This window comes from Cebus imitator, unplaced genomic scaffold, assembly GCF_001604975.1.
Source record: "Cebus imitator isolate Cc_AM_T3 unplaced genomic scaffold, Cebus_imitator-1.0 Scaffold141, whole genome shotgun sequence".
NCBI classification, from domain to species: domain Eukaryota; kingdom Metazoa; phylum Chordata; class Mammalia; order Primates; family Cebidae; genus Cebus; species Cebus imitator.
Window position 1 is genome coordinate 2,947,868 of NW_016107456.1, and position 20,696 is coordinate 2,968,563.

A 20,696-nucleotide genomic window follows, 5' to 3' on the forward strand; every position below is an offset into this window, starting at 1 on the left:
TTATCTCAGTGAGCAGAGGGGTGACTCAGAATAGAATAAGAGGCAGTTTTGCCCTAAGCATTGCCCAGCTTGACTTTTCCCTTTAGCTTAGTTATTTGGAGAGGCCCAAGATTTATTTTCCTTTCATATTCCCCCCACTTTCTTTAAAAAATCTTTGGAGAAAGTATTTTAGAAGAAAATGGGTCTCAGGTCTCCGGTTTCATCTGGTCTCTCATGGCTAGGATGGTTTATTCCTAGACTGGTAGGTCCCAAGCTATTAGGAAAGCTCATTTTAGCAGGTTGTAAAGTGTCACATCCTATGAAGTCAAAATAGGGGGAGAAAGAGAGAAAAACAAGAACAAACAAAACAGCAATCCTGGAAAATTGATATAGCCACATCACTCTGAAGTCCATAAATCACTAGGCAGGTATGAAAGTAGCTTATATATGTAAATAGGTTGCTGCTATTTTTCTCCTGAAGTTGAAATTGTCTAGCTTCAATTCATGGGGCTTTACAAAAGCATAGCTTGCTTTTCAGTGACTTCAAATTAGGAAAAATGGGGGGAAAAGAAAGGAAAAACCTGAAAAAATTATTTCGAAGATTTATAGCCAAGAAAAATTAGAATTCAGTACAAACCATAGAAAATAAGAACAACGTTAGGCAAGACTAGAATCTAACAGTTGTACTATTGTTTTTTGAAACAAATTTTTTCTCTCTCCAGTTTCCCATTTTTACTAAAGACAAATCATTAGTAATTTGTCTTTGCTTGATTATACTTGGCCTGATTATTTGTATAACATGTAGCAAGAATAAATTTTTTTTTTTACATAGGCTTTTCAATTGGCTTTGATAGAACTTTGTTCCATAGAAGGAATCTCAGATAAGACTTTTAAAAAGCTGAGCCCAGCCATGGTTTTCTACCATCAAATGCCTAAGTGTTGTATGAATTCCTCACCTCTTGAGGTTCCAAAATAAACTTAAGACTCCCGGGCCTGTCAGAAAGTGACATTCTTTACTTACCACAGGTCAGAAACGCTGTACAGGGACTGTGTAGACAAGGTATGAAGCCAATTTTCCCAGGGGGCTTTTATTGGCTCTATAAGTCATTTGATTCCTTAAAGGAAAGCACACCATTCCAGTCAAAGCCTTGGTAAAGTAACCAGTTTTTCCAGTTGTGTCCTGTTACAAATGAAAACAGATCTTATTGCGCTTATGCAAATAATTGCATTGCTATAAGTTAAGAACACTCATAAATTGTTTCCAAATTCTGGAGAAATCAGGTAGAGAGAAACAAATATGCTCCAAATTTTATTCACAGGAGTATACTAACTTGTTAAAATATGTCAATAGCACAAAAGAAATGTTTCCTTGACTCTGAAAAAAAAAAAAAAAAAAGATCAGCAACGTTTTAAGAAAAAAGTCAAAAAGATTACTTCAGTCTTCTATTAGTTCAGTCCATGCAATTCCTGTTGTGCCTGATATTCCTGAACATTTCAGCTCTCCATGAGTCCTGAAAGTTTTTTTTTTTTTTCTATTCTGATGGCACAATCTCCAAAATTATCAGAAAACTGCATTCAACAGTGAAACAGTGGAGAGTCACTGGTCTTGTTGTCTAAGGTGTTATTTAAGCTCATCATCTCACAACCAAGAGAATTAAGGAGCATGGACACAAAGGGTGAGGATGGAGTGAAGTTTAATAAGTGAAAGAAGAAAGCCCTCTGCAGTAGAGAGGGATCCTGGATGGGTTGCTGTTTTACAGTTGAATGCAAAAGCTTTTACAGGAAACTCCACTCATCTCTGTAGTTGTTTGAGTAACTTCTCTTATCTTTCAAGCTGTCTGTATAACTTCTCCATCTATCCAGCTGCAGGATGTCTCCAGGTAAGTATAAAACATAGCTTTTCTTGTTTGCATAATTGTGGGTTTGTTTTAGGTAAGCACCCCCAGTCCCCATGCAAGCTCCCACAGAGCCCACCAAGTACATGTGAAAGGGGGAGGAAACTTTTTCCTGAGAGCCCACTAATCACATGAAGAACAAAAGACTGTATGCAGGACCTTGTCTGCTTTGCCTGCTTATCTGTGCAGGTGCAGTCCGAGTTTTCCCCAGGCTCCTCTATTTTACCTATAGCTATGATTTTTCAGGCAGGCTGCTTTTCTGAGGGCTAGCCTTAATTGTCTGTCCAACTGATTTTTCCCTTGTGTTCTGTCTTAAGAGCACCTGTTAGAGTTTTATAGCTGATTATAAAACCATCTTCTAAAGAGGAGCAAAACAAGACAACAATTTTGTGAATGACAAAAATTTTGGAGAAGCCATACACAAAGACAATTAACAAGGAAATTTGTTACCTCTGTGGCACGCAATAATTTACCATAACAATTATAATTATTACTGATAATGTACACTAAGTCATATCAGAATTATAGGAGTTTCCCTGAATTTTGGAATATATACAAATAACAGATTTGTACAAAAAACCCTGAGAAAAGCAAACACCATTTCATATTCGACAATGCTTTTCTTATAATTTTTATACCAAATAAGCCAAATTATGTCATTTTTGAACTTTAGGCAAACTAATATCTTAAAGGATTAAAAATGTCAGAAAAATACATAATTTATAATTTGAGTTTGGAAAGTCTTTCAAATATCAGAGGCTTAAAACACTTGATATCCGAGGTCATTGTAAAATTAGTTATTAATTTTACCAAAGTGATAACTCAAGAATTTCAAAAGAAGACAAAACCCTTCATTCTTTAAGAGAGGTGACTTAATTTTCTAAAGAATAAGCTGTAATAAAACATGAAGCCAATTAATTTTTTTCAAAATTTTATAAACAATCTATAAAATTTTAATGTTGACCATAAGGTATAACTTCCATAAGCCTTTTATAACCTTTATAAGCTTTGTTAAGGAGTAGGTTACTGCTTCAAGAAAACCATCTTAATCTGATACAAGGGCCTATATGCTGGTCTTGCATCAGTGTCCCTTTGACATTAGTAATTAATTTATAGAAAAACAAAGTATTTTATCCCTCAAAATTGGCTCTTAAAATCTCTCACACTCACCTCTTGTACGATACTCCCTGGGCCTTAAGGAGTTGAATAGCTTTTATTTCTGGCCCTGTGTCTCAGGAATGTAGTTTGATTGGCATCTTCTACTGGGCCTGAAGAAGAGGCTTTAATTGCTGTCGCTGTTTAAGAATTAACAGGACTTCATGTCCCTTTTAGACCCAGAAGCCAAAGTCCTGTAACTCAATGTCACAAGTATTTTAAAAGTGCATATAGAAAGATACACGGATGTAATAACCTTAATAATTTTTTTTTTTTTTTTAAATGGAGTCTTGCTCTGTCACCAGGCTGGAGTGCAGTGGCACAATCTTGGCTCACCACAGCCTCTGACTCCCTGGTTCAAGCGACTCTCCTGCCTCAGACTTCCAAATACTGGAACTACAGGTGCCAACGATCACTCCCAGCTAATTTTTGTATTTTTAGTAGAGTCAGGTTTTCACCATGTTAGCCACGATGGTCTCTATCTCTTGACCTTTTGATTCGCCTTCCTTGGCCTCCCAAAGTGTTGGGATTACAGACGTGAGCCACCACACCGGCCTAAAATTTTTTTTAATCTGTTTTTTTTCTGAGCAAACCAAAACCTAAGTAGGCAATCAGGTATGCATTTGTCTCAGCGAACAGAGGGGTGACTTTGAATAGGAGACAGGTTTCCCCTAAGCAGTTCCCAGCTTGACTTTTCCCTGTAGCTTAGTGATTGGGCGGGGGGAAGGGGGGCATCCCAAGATTTAATTTCCTTTCACAGTAGAACCAGCTATTCAAAGCTTTCATGTTAACCAGCTTAAAATACCACCTTATAAAATCCAAATTAATGATCATCTCTTTTGAGAAGACTTCTTACACTCCGCCAGGCCAAAATGTTTGCTTCTTTTCTGGTGCTAACGTATTTTTACCATGACAGAGCTTTTCAGCATATGTAATCGTTTCACTGATATTTATATATCTGTATTTCTTATAAATGATCTGGTGTACAGAACTGTTCAATAGAAATTCCTGTCGTGATGGAAAAGTGCTGTGTCTGTGCTATCCAACATGGCAGCCCCTAACCACATATGGCTATTGAGCAAGTGAAATGTAGCCAGTGGAACTGAATTTATTTAAGTTTAAATGGCCACATGTGGCTAGTGGCTACCATATTGGATAATGAAGATCTAGCACATACCCCAGGATAGTTCCTCAAAAAAAGTTTACAGAATTTTAATGAATGATTCATTCATTCCGTAAACTTTTTTTGGCTAACAGAAAACATGAATATACTTTCAGTTTTGGTTTTCTTTCTTAACCATATACAGAACACATTGGTTTACTTTATTAATAAACATATTTATGAATAAACACTAAAAATATTAGCCATTATCAAGATCCATCCAATATTCTACCACGTGTATGCATCCACAGGGCCTCACTTTGTCACTTGGCTGTCTGCAGCCTCAAGCTCCTGAGCTCAAGTGATCCTCCCATTTCAGCATCTGGAGTGCTTGGGACTACAGGCATGCACACCACACCCAGCTATTTATATTTTTTATTCTTTTGTAGCAGAAGTGTCTCCACCTTGCGTTGCCCAGTCTGGTCTTGAACTCCTGAGCTCAAGCAATCCTCCGGCCTCCACCACCCAAAGTGCTGGGATTACAGGCATGTAAATCTCAAGCCGGGCCAAGTCAAAAAAAAAAAAAAAAAAATGGCTGTAAAATGTTTAAAAGATTTTAATAATTGTGTTTACATAAATATTTATAATTGCCTATGTCAACTTTGCAGTCGTTTTCATTGTAGTCACTGATAGATCCCAAGTGACTAGATGGGTGCCTGGCACATAATACAGACTCATTACGTATTTGTTGCATTGAAGAATTATGCCTACTAGAGCATTTTGGTTCAGGGTGAAAATCTAACCTACACCGTTTTCAAATATTAATGTTTACAAATAATGCAGTAATTAAGCAAATAGGTTAAAATTTGTGGACATTCGTTTCCATTGTAAAGATTATTTTGCCCCTATCTTTTCCAATTCCCAAAAACTATCGTTGGCCTCTGGTGTTCTCTCAAACCATTGCTCAAACTGGAGGATTGAAAACAGGCCTTTGGCTGGGCAGAAACCAACAATATCTAAAATACAAAACTTATGAACAATGACATGAAAGAAAAGAAGCTCTAAATCGGTTAATAGTGAGGCCAGCTAAATCCAAGATTGAAAGCTTCGCTCAGAGTTTAGATTCCCCAGACCGCGGCCATACCGCTAGGGCCACAGCTTCGCGTTCCAAATGCAGAGCTCCGCGCTCCAAAATCCGCGTCGAGTGGAAGGCCGGGCGGCGGCAGCGCTTGCGCAGGCGCTGAGGTCTCGCCCCATAAGACTCCGCCCCGCGGGCTCGAAGACCCCGCCCCGCGCGCTGGAAGACCCCGCCCCACGCGCTCGAAGTCCCTGCCCCGCCTTCTGTTGTTGCCTAGCAACCCGGAAAGCGCTATGGCTGCCGGCGACCAGGGGAAAGGGTATTTGACACCGCAGGCGGCAGCTGTAGCCAAGTCAACGTCACTTTCGCCTCAGCTAGCAGCTCCCACCCGAGGGAGGCCTAAGAAGGGTCTGGTCTATCCGCATACCCCGAAGAGCTCCCACCTGTCTCCTTCCGTTCTGCGTTGGCTCCAGGGTCTGGATCTCAGCTTCTTCCCCAGGAACATCAACAGGTGCTGAAGCCAGGCCTACACCCCCTCAGTGGGCGCCCGGCCTTCTTTCTACCGCCTGCCAGGCCTCAGGTTGCCTACCCTGGCCGGGCTTATGTTTCAAATCCAGACCCCCCACCCACGCATACACACGAAAACACTATTAGGGAGTAAGACTTTAACAAAATATCACGAAGCGTTTTGTTTATTCCATTAATCAAGGAATCGTTAAAGTGTATTATAGAATGCTTTGGTGACTACAAAAATATTAAAATAGTCAAAGCTTTTTCTTTAGTGACATTGAGCATTAATATTGGTGCTGATGACCGGGCGCAGTTACTCATGCCTGTAATCCCAGCACTTGGGGAGGCTGAAGCAGGTGGATCACCTGGAGTCAGGTGTTCAATACCAGCCTGGTGAACAGGGTGAAACACTGTCTCTACTAAAAATACAAAAATTAGCAGGCAGTGGTGGCGAGTACCTATAATTTCAGCTACGCAGGAGGCTGATGCAGGAGAATCCCTTGAACCAGGAGGTGGAGGTTGCAGTGAGCAGAGATTGTGCTGCTGCACCCTGGCCTGGGTGGCAGAACAAGACTCAGTCAAAAAAAAAAAAAAATAGTAAAGATCATTTTACCCTCTGTCAGAGATGGCATCTAGTTTGAGAGTTATCAACAAGTTTTTAAAGTTGGCACGTTGTACCTAACTGGCAGTTAATATTTGCTCTGGGAATGTAAACTAAATTCTATAAAAAATTAAGGCAATGTATGTTTTGCAGAGCTCTGGCTTCAAGTAGTCGCTCCTTATCAGAGAGGTTTAGGTTCCAAGATCCCCAGTAGATGCCTGAAACCAGGGATACTACAGGACCCTCTGTCAGAACACATTTCTGTTTATGTCTTCCAACCACAAATTTCATGCCTTTTAAAAAATCCTAACTAAGCACTTACCACACACCGTGGCTGAAAGTTTTACAGTTTGAGGTGTGATGGCAAAACTATCAAGAATTTCTTTTTCTTCATATTTGAGGGATACAAGATTCATTCTTATTCTAACCATTCTTACCACTTTCTATTAAGTTAAGAACTTCATCTTTTCACCTAAAGGAAGAAATTTATCGTTTCTCTTTGGCATATCTGAATCACCAGCGTCACTACTCTTGCACTTTGGGGCCATTATGAAGCAAAATTAGGGTGACTTGCACACAGTGTGCCATACTGTACAGTTGATCTGATAATTAAAAGGTGACTGATGTCCACGGCGTGGAGACTCTGGACAAATGGAGGATTCACATCTTAGGCAACACAGAGCAGGCAGGGAGATTTCATCACACTGCACCGAACAGAGTACAATTTAAAAGTTACAAACTATTTCTTGAATTTTCCATTTAATATTTTCTGACTGTGGTTGACCCAAGGTAACTGAAACTGCAGAAAGCAAAACTGCAGATAAGCAAGGAACTAGTGTACTAACTTGTCTTCAGTATTCCTTACAAATATGCCTCCGAAATTTTAATGTGCATATGAATCACCTGGGGATCTTGTTGAACTGCAGATTGAATACAAATTAACACTTTGGGTTCATCAAAAGAACACCAAAACCTTTCATATGTACATAATCTTGGCAAAATTGTGTAGTAGGCCCTCCTCAGAGCAATAATCCAACAACACTGCTTTTACAGGATACTTTTAGGATGAAATATTAGACTGATGTTAATTATAAAATAATACAAACTGCATAATTAATTATACTTTATTTCATTTCCTACTTGCTGTGGATCAGAGACTTTTCAAATGGCTTCCTAATTGCAGAAATATTCTGTATATATTACCCCTGGGAACTTAAATTATCCTCCTTTGAAAATGGGACATCTTTAAAAGTCAAGTTGGATAACTGGGCACAGTTGGAGAAGGTATGTTAGCAATCATTTACACTTTTGATTGTTAAGATGTTTGTTTTAAAGTGTGCCATCCTAATTTCCTGGGTCTCTACATGTATGTATGTGACTGTGTGATACTGAGTTGGCAGCTTGCTCCTGTGTGTCACAAAGTTTATTAAATTCCAACTGTTTATGTCATGAGTCATCTATGAAACTGAGCATAATCTCTTCCGTTAGCATGATATATGCTGATTGGTTTTCCTGCTGAATATCATCTTTTAAAAGGCAAAGTGTTAAACACAGAAAATTAGTTGATAGGTAAATAAAAGGGCGATTAAAATGGATTCATAGTACTTGGAGATTTTTATAGAATTGCTTATGATAAAAATATTTTCTTTCTACTATTAAAGTTCCTGGCAAGAAAAAAATTTAAATTACCAAAAGAACTAATCTATGGAACAATTCATTGTAAAGTGGGAGTACCTGAAATACTGATACAAGAGGTTTACACTTTATTAACACATCGAGAGTAAGTTCTTTGAAATTTCCTAGTATTGCAGTTTAACGTGAAACTTTTGATAATGTAAATCTCATTACTAAAATGTTGCTTATCAACAATATTTTATTTTTTATTTCCAGAATTAAAAGTATCCAGGATGACTCTGTGAATTTCACTGACTATAGTTACCAGATTCGTTTACCCCTGGTTTCCAGGGCTACACTTTCAAAGTCTATTAAAGATAACATTAGATTATCAGAATTACTAAGCAATCCCAACATGCTGAGCAACGAACTTAAAGTAGAGTTCCTTACCCTTTTACATGTGTTACAAAGAAAATTAGGCAGAAAATTGAATCCAGGTAAGTTTTCCTTGGAAACAGCTGAGTTCTTCCAAGTTCTGTCAGGCTATTCTTGAGCACAGATGAAAGAAATGTCTTCTGTGATTGGTTTAAAGGGAAATTACTTCTTTAATGCTAGCAGTGGAATGACTTATTAGCATTGGAGTGGTTTATAATTCAGTCTTTTTGATGAAGGCATAGGTTAACACAGTACACAGACACTTCTTTTTAGAAAAAAGTATATGTGTATGAAAAACTCATGTAAACTTGCACAGGAAATAAGTTCACATGTCAAGTAACTAAGGAGTTTGAGAGTTAATCAGGACACTCATCCCTTGGGAAAAGCCTGGATTACCAGGATTCAGTGTGGATGCTGTCTACTGTGTGGAGAATGTTAACCTTTCCATAGTGGGCTTGTTGGGATGTAGATGGCAGAGTAGATTGGGGCGATCATGGCAACTTTCCAGAGGTATCACTGAAATCATCCTGTAAGTACCCAAACAAAGCATTTGCCATCTGCATTTGCCAGAATCACTGGCAGGTGGCAAAGTAATTGAACTTTCACTCTATCTTTTTTTGTTTTTCTAGCAGTTACTCAGTATACCACTAATAAATTGAAATCTTAGGTGATTTGATTGTCTGGAATCAAGAGATCACATCATTTCTGTGGCACCCAAACATTCGGGAAAAGAAGCAGATGTAGGTCATTAGTGTTTCTCTCCCCTGTGAACTTTGTCTGAAGAAAACCATTTTCTGTCTGGTTTCTAGCAAGAGAGGAGAGCACCAATTTTAACATCTCCTAAAATTGTGAGATGGATATGTTAGATTTGGTCCTCCCTTACTCCATCCATCCTTCCATCTCTTATATTTTATTTTCTCTTTCTTGATTTTTCTCATCTCTGGCTCTACTCACGAATTCATGAATAAAGACCTAATTCAGGTTATTAATAAGGAGAGTTTTATATTGAAACATTTTGCATGTTTTCAAACATTAAAATTTTGCTGTGATATTTATCACACATGTGTGTATATGACATACAATTTAAAGAAGACTAATACCGATGAAAACACATTTGTATGTCCCTATGCAGGTTAAGAAATAGAGCATCACTAAAGCCTTTACTTTCCGCTTTGTGTCCTCAGACTGCATTTGCCACATTCCCCTCCAAGAGTAACTACCGTCCTGCTGCCTTTGTTTATAATTTCCTTGATTTAAAAATCTATACATATTATCTATATATTATTTATTTCATTTACCGATACATACTATTTATATATTATTTTTTATTTCATTCATATATATTTTTAACTTTAGTTGATTTTATGAAACTTTGTAGTAGGCAGAATGAGTCCCCATGCTATCCATGTTCTAATCTATGAAACTTGGGAATATGTTACTTTACATGGAAAAACAGACTTTGCAGATGTAATTAAAGCCATAGACTTTAAGATAGGGACTGCATGCTGGCTTATTCAGACAGACCTGACCTAATCACAGAAATCTTTAGAAGCAGAGATCTCTCTTCAACTGGAATCAGATGCAGCAGAAGGAGAAGTAAGAGGTCTGGAGTGTGATAGGGTCTCAACCTGCAATTGCTGCAGGGGATGACATGGAAAGCATGAAAAGGTACCTGGTGCAGCTTCCAGGAGCAAAGAATGACCTTGGGCTGACAGCCAGGCAAAAAACAGGGGCCTCAGTCCTGCAAACATCAGAAATTGCATTCTGCCAACAAGCTGAGTGAGCCTGGAAGATTCATCCCCAGAACTTGCAGAAAGGAATGCAGCCCTGCCAATACGTGCTTTCAGCCTTGTGAGGCTCTAAATACAGGACCCAGACTTCTATACTGTGAGATAAAAATGGCTGTTTTAAGTCATGATATTTGTGGTAATTTGTTATGGCAGGAATGAAAATTGAATACAAGCTTCACAGTTAACACTGTTCCCATAATGAGATTATAAATATACCCTCCTATGTTTAAATTGATTAAAGTGAAATCTTTTAAGGTTTAAATTGATTAAAGTGAAAACATTTAAGCTCTTACTTCATCTACAATCCATATGAAGAACCAATTGTCTCAGCTCCATATATATATGTGTGTGTGTGTGTGTGTATGTTTTTTTTTTTTTTTTTTTTTTTTTAAAAAATTATTATACTTTAAGTTCGGGGGTACATGTGGAGAACATGCAAGTTTGCTACATAGGTATACATGTGCCATGGTGATCTGCTGCATCCATCACCCTGTCATCTACATTAGGTATTTCTCCTAATGTGATTCCTCCCCTGTCCCCCAACTCCCTGACAGGCCCTGGTGTATGATGTTCCCCTCCCTGTGTCCATGTGTTCTCATTGTTTAACTTCCACTTACGAGTAAGAACATGTGGTGTTTGATTTTCTGTTCTTGTGTCAGTTTGCTGAGAATGATGGTTTCCAGCTTCAACCATGTCCCTGCAAAGGACATGAACTCATCCTTTTTTATGTCAGCTCCATATTTTGAGTAGTCTATTTTTTCCCCACTTATTTGAGATGCCCTCTCACGTTTCAGTATTTGTGTATGTATGGGTCTGTTTTTGAGCCTTCTATTCAACTTTGTCTACATGTGTATCGCCTCAGCATCTTGTCTTAATTATTTGTTATTTTATTTATTTTTTTGAGATGGGGTCTTGCAGTGTCACCTAGGCTGGACTGTAGTAGCGTGATCTCGGCTTACTGCAACCTCCACCTCCTGGGTTCACACGATTCTCTTGCCTCAGCCTCCCGAGTAGCCAGGAGCACATCACCACACCTGGCTAATTGTTTTGTATTTTTAGTAGAGACAGTGTTTTACTATGTTGGCCAGACTGGTCTTGAACTACTGACCTCGTGATCTACCAGCCTCAGGCTCCCAAATTGCTGGGATTACAGGCGTTAGCCATAACGTCCAGCCCTTGTCTCATTATTGCTTTATAATTGTTGATACTTTGTAAAGTCCTAAAATTTGTTCTTCTATGAAGTTTTCTGTTGCTGTTTCATTTACAGCAAGTTTTATTATGAATGTATTAATACTGCCTATTGTTATATATGTATTCATATCTAACATACTATTTCGAGGTTTTTTTTTTTTTTTTTTTTTGGACTAAATAATTTTTTCTTACTAATCTTGAACATTTTAAATCTCTACTCTTTTTAGTGCTAATCTATAAATTTTAGCATGCTATTTATCTCAGTCTAAATTTAATATCTTTACTCTCTTCCTGAAACTGCAAGGACCTTAGAACACTGTTGACACTGATCCCTCCCTGCCATCCTTCACCTCCCTTTACTTGTTTCTTATCTAGCATTTTAGTTCTGCCCAGTTATATTTTAACACCACAAATCATTATCTTCACTTTTCTGTTTAAAAGTCAATCTTTGCAGAAAACTAACCTGTATCTCTGTTGTCTTTTGAACACATTTTCTCCTTAGCCACAGATTTCTCAACTCTTGCAATTCTTGAATATAGTATTCTTTCCCCAGTCTTGATTCCTGAGCCTGCTGATTTTAAATGTTTCTCATTTGTGGCCAAAGTAATTAATTGTGATAATTATAGTTCTGGGAATGTTGCTGACCAGAGCTGTGTTTAGTGTTGATAGAGCGTGACTGGTGAGTAGGAATTACCTTAGAAACTTCTTCAAGCCTCAGTGAAGGATGAGCTGCAGAGGAGGAAGTCGTCTTTAGAAGCACAGGGAAATTGCCCAGGTATTTCAGTTTACAGGATTAGTTAAAAAGAAATATGGGAAACATGGAAATAATTTTAATTCACAATTTTTATACTATAAAATGTTTGCAAAATGAAATAGATACTGTATGCTTTTATCAAATATAAAAACAGGTAAAACCTATGATGACAGAAGTCAGAATAGCGTTTTCCTTTTAGGATACTGTTTTGGAAAGACATGAGGTGGCTTTGGGATACTGGTAATACATCATTTCCTGATCTGGATGATGGTACCCTAGGTGTATTCACTCCAAAAATTCATTGGAGTGAATTACACTTATTGTTTGTTTACCTTTTTGTTTATACGTTATAATTGAATAAAAACTTACTAAAGACTAATGGGAGCATAAACATATTACCTTTAAAGCAACTATTTTGTGTATTAAATGTATTGTGAGCAATGTGGGGAGGGATTATTAACCTACATATTCACACTAAGGAATATGATAAACAGATATTTAAATAATTTACCTAATTTAAAAATTATGGCATCTTGCTTTGACAATGGTCATTATGGCTTTTTAAGAAAGAACTTTGGTGTTCATATTTTATAGAATGGTTTGATGTGAAACCAACAGTGGGAGAAGCGACTCTCAATCACCTTCCTGCCCAAGCCTCTGGGCACCGATATCATTCAAAGGTTTCAAAGGGAAGAGTTGCCCCTGTTTTACGTAAGTTTTAACTCTTGGCTTCTTAAAATGGATTTTTTTTTTTTGCTTGACTTTGTTCAATTAAAGTTTAAAAAAAAAAACAGTTAAATAGCTAAAATGTTGGTGTCAACATTCAGTCCTACAATCTCAAGGACATTGGTATGCAGTTATTTTTGGTAAATGAAGGGAACATGTGGTCAGCTAAGCCACTGATCCCTCCCTAACCTGCTTCTGTTAGATCCATTTGAGCTCTGATTTATGCTTAAATAGGTGGGTCTGAAACATGTCAGGCTCATGAGAGTTCAAAGCTCAGTTCTTCAGTAGCTGGAAGATGAGTCAGTCAGCTCTGAGACAGATATAGATACTTGCATACCTAGAGTTCTCACTCAGTTGTATTACAAAAAGTCACTTCATTAAACCGTGTTAATTTAGAAAGCATTTATATTACAGCAAACTGTAGCCCATGGTCCAAATTCAGCCTGTTGCCTGTTTTTGTATAGTCCACAAGTTAAAAGTAGTTTTTACATATTTTTTTTTGAGACAGAGGCTTGCTCTGTTGCCCAGGCTGGAGTGCAGTATAGTGATCTCCGCTCACTGCAACCACCACTTCCCAGGTTCAAGCGATTCTCCTGCCTCAGCCTCCCAAGTAGCTGGGACTACAGGGGCATGCTGGCATGCCTGGTTACCTTTTTGTATTTTAGTAGAGATGGGGTTTCACTGTGTTGCCCAAGCTGGTCTCAAACTCCTGAGCTCAGGCAATCTGCCCACCTTGGCCCCCCAAAGTGCTAGGATTTAATGGTTAAAAATATATATATATCAAGCTGGGTACAGTGGCTTACGACTGTAATCACAGCACTTCAGGAGGCCGAGGTGGGTGGATCACCTGAGGTCAGGAGTTCGAGACCAGCCTGGCCAATATGGTGAAACCCCATCTCTACTAAAAATACAAAAAATTAGCCGGGTGTGCTGATAGGAGCCTGTAATCCTAGCTACTTGAGAGGCTGAGGCAGGAGAATCGCTTGAACTCGGGAGGTGGATGTTGCAGTGAGCTGAGATTGGGCCATTGTACTCCAGCCTGGGCAACACAAGTGAAACTCCCTCTCAAAAAAATAAATAAATAAAAATAAAAATAGTAATTCCTGACCAAAAAAAAAAATGCTATGAAATTCAAGTTCCTGTACTCATAAATGACAGGGAACATAGCCACTCCTGCTCATTATATGCCTTGCTTCCAGTTGCTTTCACCCTACAACAGCAGAGTTGACTAGTTGCCAAAGAGACTGTATAGCCTAGCAAGCTGAGTTGCCAGATTTAGCAAATAAAAACACAGAGCAATGCAACAAATACCTTTGAGGACATATTTAGGACACATTTTTACTAAAAATTACTCATTATTCATCTGAAATTCAAATTTAACTAGGTGTCCTTATTTTATCTGGCAACCCTACCACAAAGCCTAAAATATTTACTCTCCAGTCCTTTACAGAAAATGTTCATGGACCTCTGCTCTAGATTGTGTTTCCTGAAGTGTTGAGGGATTTCACCGGGGATGAAATTCTTTGTTTACGTGGAGTCTTGAGAGCAGTGCCAATGTTTCTAAAAAAAAAAAAAAAAAAAAAAAACATGATTTCTTAGAACCTTTAATGTGCTAATACGCATTGTAAATACTAACGGGAGAGGGGCAGAATGAAGTGTTTTCCAAACTGTTTGATCACACATCACTGTTTAGTTTTGCTTTGCTTAATGGCCTTGTAGAACTAGTTCCTTAGAGCATACTTTTAAAATGTCCAAACATCAGGCCAGCCCATCAAAATCCCTTTATCTCTTCATCTACCTGAGGTATAGTAAGCACAGTAGAATCTAACAGAAGTGGATAGCAATGTTTCAATGAGTAAAATGTATCCATAGTTTCACCTTTTGATTCTAGGAATACATCCTCTCCTTCAACTTGTCTCAACCTTCTGTTGGTGACATTTGTGGTGAAAGTTCCAGCAGGGAGGGAGGTGAAGCCAGGGCAGTGAGGTGAGAATGGGAGGAGGGGATCAGGAGGCATGGAAAGGAAGCTGCAGGTGAATTTTGTTTTTGTAATAATTCACCAGGATGAGTAGAGTTAAGAGTTCTTTCTCACAATTTTGTAGGAACAATGAATCTACTTTTTAATATGTTTTCCTTATTAGAAACTTATGCTTGCCTCGTTCCCGTTATGATTAATTGAATTTCACCAGGGAAGGGAAAGAGCATGCCCACCTGCTTTGGGACCTGTAATGAAAAGGTAGAAAGGGGTAGTCATGAGTCACAGCATGGCTTCCTTCCTGTGTAAGAAGGAAATGCAAATAGGCCAGAGACAAAAACTGATGCCCGTTGATATTTGAATTGCTAAAGAGTAATCCCATTTCTGTTATCGTTTTTGAAAATCTTCAAGGTTCACATATGAGTTTTTAGAAAAACTGCATGCTATCATTGCTTCAGATCAGGAATCCAAGTAAAATGAATTTCTGCTTTTACAATTTTAATAATGTATAAACTGCCATAAATAACTACTCCCATTTTATTCTCTACTGCTCTTTTTTATGATTCTCTGGATACACTTTTATGATTTGCTTTTACCTCAATAGTCTTACTCTCCTTGGAAAAGGAGATAGGTTTATGGAAGCCTTCACTGGACAAGGTAGATCAGGATGGGAAAGTGAACACACATTTATTTTTTTTACTTGTCTCAATCCTATTCCAGATATGACTTGGATTCTCTTAATCTAGGCACACAGTAAATTAATGAATGATGTGAATTCAGCTTTGGTAATTATATGGATGAGAACTGTTAAATAATTTTTTCTAAATTTGTTCAAAGGACGTCATTTCAGTTTCTGATAAGAGGGTAGTAGAGTGAATAGTTTAGGTCAGCTACCACAGTTTGATAGTCAATGGAAGGAGGAGATGCAAAAACACTAGACTGTAGAAACTTAACTCTATTTTACCATTTAAGATTGCATATAATGAACCTGAAATCACAGGTTGTTCACCTGAAAATATTCTAATTATCAAATAGTGTGGCCAAGATTAATTGTAAGATAGGTTGTTACCTTTGCTTTTTTCTTTTGATAACACTAAGTTCTCTACTTGTTTACCCAAATTTAGTATCTAGAAAAATTATGGGCCACCGGGAATATAGATGTCCTAGTTGCCACCGGCCCCTCCCATTAGAACTGAGTGACCTAAAGAGTCTGGGTGTCTAGCTGGAATACCTCCATGTAATCAGAGTTCCATAAACTGTGTTATGAATCATGGACATTTGTCAAATCTAAATACAAAATTGTGCCACTGTTGCCTCAGCTGCTTTCTGAAGCAATATCTAAGAATAGTTGAGACATATTCAGTATCAGATGCACCAAAATAATCCCTGGGTATTTTTAGGTACAGCTGATGACTTTTGGAAGTGGCTGACATTCAGATTTTTTTTTTATCCATGAGTACTATAAAGCATGATTTAAATATTCTTGTTTACCAGGCATTTAGATTAACTGTGCTTGACCTGTTGCCAATGATTCTGCATATATTTGATATATTAGGTATGCTACTTGTATACGTATTTAATAACCATGAATTGATTTTAATTTTATTTAAATGTCTCAGCAAATATAGGTAATGGTGGGAATTCACATAAAGAAATAAACTTGAAGCAAGCTCATTCTCATGAATGTTGTGAAATGTATCAGAAACATGGAAAAGAAACCTTGAAAAGCACCTGTCAAATGGCTTTGAAGAAGTGACGCCACCATCTCTCACCATACTAAAGAAACAGAAGCACCTAGTCTTGGGTGTATTTCAATAATAAATAAATGAGAGTGGTGCCTTTTCCATAATTGTGTTAAAGAACATTTCTTTTCCATTCAATTTGTTTATTCAACATCTATGCCAGGTACTGCTGAAAATATAAAATCAAATAAATTAATACAGAATGAGCAAATATAATTTAAAAGGTGTAAACACAATTCACCATGATGAGTAAAGAGTTCTTTGTCCTAATTTTGTAGGAATGGTGAATCTACTTTTTAATATGTTTTCCTTGCTAGAAATTAAAAGTTACTGCTTTGCCTATTATATATTTACACGTAATATTTATTAAATTTTATTCTGAATGATTATTATACTTTGGCCCATAGGACATGTTGATCATCTCCAAGAACAGCCTGAACTTAAACCATTAAAAAAAATAGGCGTCCCTCCTATTGATAACAAATTGTGGGGAAATAAAGTCATTCTTTTCTTGGAATTTGGTTCTGGTATTTAGCAATACATTTAGTTCAATTTAAAAGTTCCCACTGGTTGCTGCTATGCCCCACATTTTACCTGAAGGGAAACAAAAGCAGACTGACGTCCTGAGAAAGTAATAATCTTTTACATATTCATGGTAATTTTATATTTTATATGTGGAAAATTTTTAACTGGTATTCATGTTTTGATATTAGCTCATTAATAGTCTTATTTGACTTTCAAGATGAGTATTAGTAACATCGATTTCCAGCTAAACTTACCAGTTTTTCTGCATTTTTGAAAGTTCAGACTGTTTTATTAGCACTTCCACCTCCAGAGAGATGTCCTTATTAAATTTTACATTTTTAGATAGATAATATTTAAGAAGACTAAGAGAGCCCTGATGATACAGGTAACTTATTGGGAATGTGTTCAAAATTCAGTTTTATCTGCAGTAAGAGATCTAGGTCAAATGCATCTCTTAAAAAGCTGTAAGTAATGTATCTGTTGTCTTACATTATCATGGGACAATCCAAAGCACAAAATTATGGGAATAATTTTTTAATCTTTACAGTTTCTTTGGAAAGGGTTTGAGAAACAAGTCTCTGAAGCTCAGCCATGACAAAGATCCAGAAAAGAGGATTAGTTTGGGTAAAGAGTCAAATAATAAGTTTCTTTGTCCCCTTGGTCCTGTGTTCAATGTCCTGAAAAAGCTAAACACTCATGACCTGACTATGGTAAGTGCCCAAGAATCCTGTGGAACCTATAGAGACTGTGGAAAATATGAAATAGTGTGTGGGCTTCATTACATAGTGATTACGTAAATGAGGATAGCAAGGATGGTCAAAGTAGTCAAGAGCTTCTCGAGGATGAGTTGTGTGTAGAAGCCAGCACTACAGGCATATCTTCAAAAAACCATTGACTTCAAAAAGAATCTTTGACTGAAGGAAGTGATGACATTTTCTAGGAGCTGTAGTGGCTGCTATATGAATTAACCTTTTCAATAGAAAGAACGCTTATGGGAATAGAAGGTACTATGACATAGCATTTGTATTAGTAAGGATTTTCCCCATTTTATACTAATTTTGGGGTATATTGTAGTGAGTGTTTCTAAAGTGAAGAATCAGCCTCTGGAACAATTCAATGAAGTGGTTTTCCTAGGTTACTGTGTAGGGTAACAACTCAGACAGCTTAGCCCTTTCACACCTCTGATGACTCTGATCCAAGCATTCATGGAGAAACACTGGTCTTTCAATGGTGTTCTGGGAAAACAGATGACTGCTCATCTTAGCAAGTAACTATGTCATATCAAAATGTAACAGTAATATTTATTAAAATGTAAAGGACCTGAAATACATACATACATATAAATCTAGAGAATGACATGCCAAATTATAGCACAGACAGGATATATAATTTTAGCATGAAAGTACGTATTTCATTTAGGTACAGATGTCTCAACGATTTGGTACAATAAACATTTATTAAGAATTGACTATAAAGATGTCTTCTATATTACTGATATACTAAATATGAATCACTAAATTTTACAAATAATTTGTGAGGCTTTATATTCAGAATAACTTTTGACTTAAAATCAAAAGGGTATAAATGTTATAAGGACAACAAAATACAGTCATTGCTCCAATACAATCATGTTCCTGAACATCTGGACAATTTCATAGAAATATATATATATATACACATACATACACATATTTCATATATACATGTGCATATATATACATATATATATTTCATTTGTCTTAATAGACATTAAAATCATATATTTTCACAAGATGTAACCATTTTGATGTTGTAATTTTGTGAACCACCTGGTAACTGCTAACTTTCACAGGCAAAATATTTTCCCAATGCTTTACAAATCACTGTCTAATGAGACTCTTCCTTTATAGAGGCATATTTAAATCTGCAAAGTAATTTGTCCACATTATTGGTAATATGAACAATTTCAGATAGTAAAATAAATTCATATTATTTGCTTGGGTTTCATGCATATGAAATCTAATAAAATACTTCTATAAATTAAAAAATTTGTTTTTCATATTAAGGCACAATATATACAGATTGACAGAGTCAAATGACATAATTCTATGAAAAACAAATATAATTAATAAGATATAGACATTATAGAAATCAAAGAGAGTAGAATAATGGTCAAATCAGCCCAATTTAGATTTCAGACAGAAATTGGGTTGCTCTTCTATTGTATTTTTGTGTTTAAAGACTTGCAAATTGTTTTCACCTTTTATACATAAAAATATTATATTCTTACATTCATTAAAAATACAGAAGAAAGTAATGATTGTTTGTATACTTAATGATATCTTTTGAAGTATTTGAGCACAAAAAAGATAGGCTTATTTATTTTAAAATAAAATTAAAAGAATGACAGTAGGATTGAGACTGCCATTTTTAAGTGAGGGGTTTTTAGTACATAGGTGCCAGTTAATAATCCTCCTCATCTGAGAAAAATTTAAGTTAGGGATATTACTAAGAGTTTACAAAAATATTTCTCAGATACTCTCTTTATTATCCATTGCATCTCTGAGTTACATATATTCTCTTCTATAATATTTCGTATTGTTTTTATAAAATGGGATTTAAGCCTGTAATGTCTTTTCGAGGAATTAGAAGTGGTCTATGTGATCAGTATGATACATAGATACATTATATATATATATATATAGTTTTCCAGTTTTAAGAAGTTTTGTTAAGGTTTTAAAAACATTTTAAATGCAACAGGTTTAAAGATAATAAAAGCCACAAATATTCTAGTTATATGAGATTACCCTTTAGTCAGACAAAAACATCTATATAACAAATCTTGTAAAACAACTTGAGTATCAAAGTTCTTTTAGTATGCATTAATTTAATAAGTTTCAAAGTCAGAATTTTATTCCAACTGAAATATATGTAGTCACATATCAGCCTTTTCATAGCTTTACACTTTAAAAAACATTTTAAAAGTTAAATTGACATATCTAAAAATTCAACCAGTATCTGTTTACAAACATTTATTTGAAACTAATTTTCATCAAATAAATTGTATGTGTGTTTGTTTTTTCTTTTTTTTTGAGATGGAGTTTCGCTCTTTGTTGCCCAGGCTGGAGTGCAGTGGCATGTTCTCAGCTCACTGCAACCTCTGCTTCCCAGATTCAAGCGATTCTCCTGTCTCAGCCTCTTGAGTGGCTGGGATTACAGGTGCCTGCCACCACATCTGGCTAATTTTTGTATTTTCAGTAGACACAGGGTTTCACCATGTTGGCCAGGCTGGTCTCAAACTCCTGACCTCAGGTGATCTGCCAGCCTCGTCTCCCAAAGTGCTGGGATTACAGACGTGAGCCACCACGCCCGGCCAAATAAATTGTGTTTTAAATAAAGTTAATATAAATTGACTAGAGTATACTGTGCAATTATATGGATTAATCAAAACTAATGTCCATGCATGCCAAATCTCTTAAAATAGTTACTTTATCTCCTAACGCAAGTTTTCATATATATAGTCGACTGCATTTTGTGATTTTTAACCCCAAATTCTTTTCATGCCTACATAACTTTTACCTTTACATTGAAGAGTTAAACTTCAGATAAAAACTAATAATTTTTTTTTTTTTTTTTTTTTTTTTT

The 20,696-nt window shown here is 36.6% G+C and overlaps 1 protein-coding gene across 1 annotated transcript; it reads left to right on the forward strand.

The window, feature by feature from the left end:
- Positions 1 to 5,502: 5,502 nt before the first annotated feature.
- Positions 5,503 to 16,594, forward strand: SPATA4 (spermatogenesis associated 4). Its single transcript, XM_017542213.2, is given in 7 exon segments — positions 5,503 to 5,720; positions 7,475 to 7,604; positions 7,982 to 8,100; positions 8,211 to 8,431; positions 12,699 to 12,815; positions 16,425 to 16,485; positions 16,487 to 16,594. Coding segments are annotated over 7 exon segments (909 nt in total). The 3' UTR covers positions 16,530 to 16,594.
- The last annotated feature ends 4,102 nt before the right edge of the window (positions 16,595 to 20,696 follow it).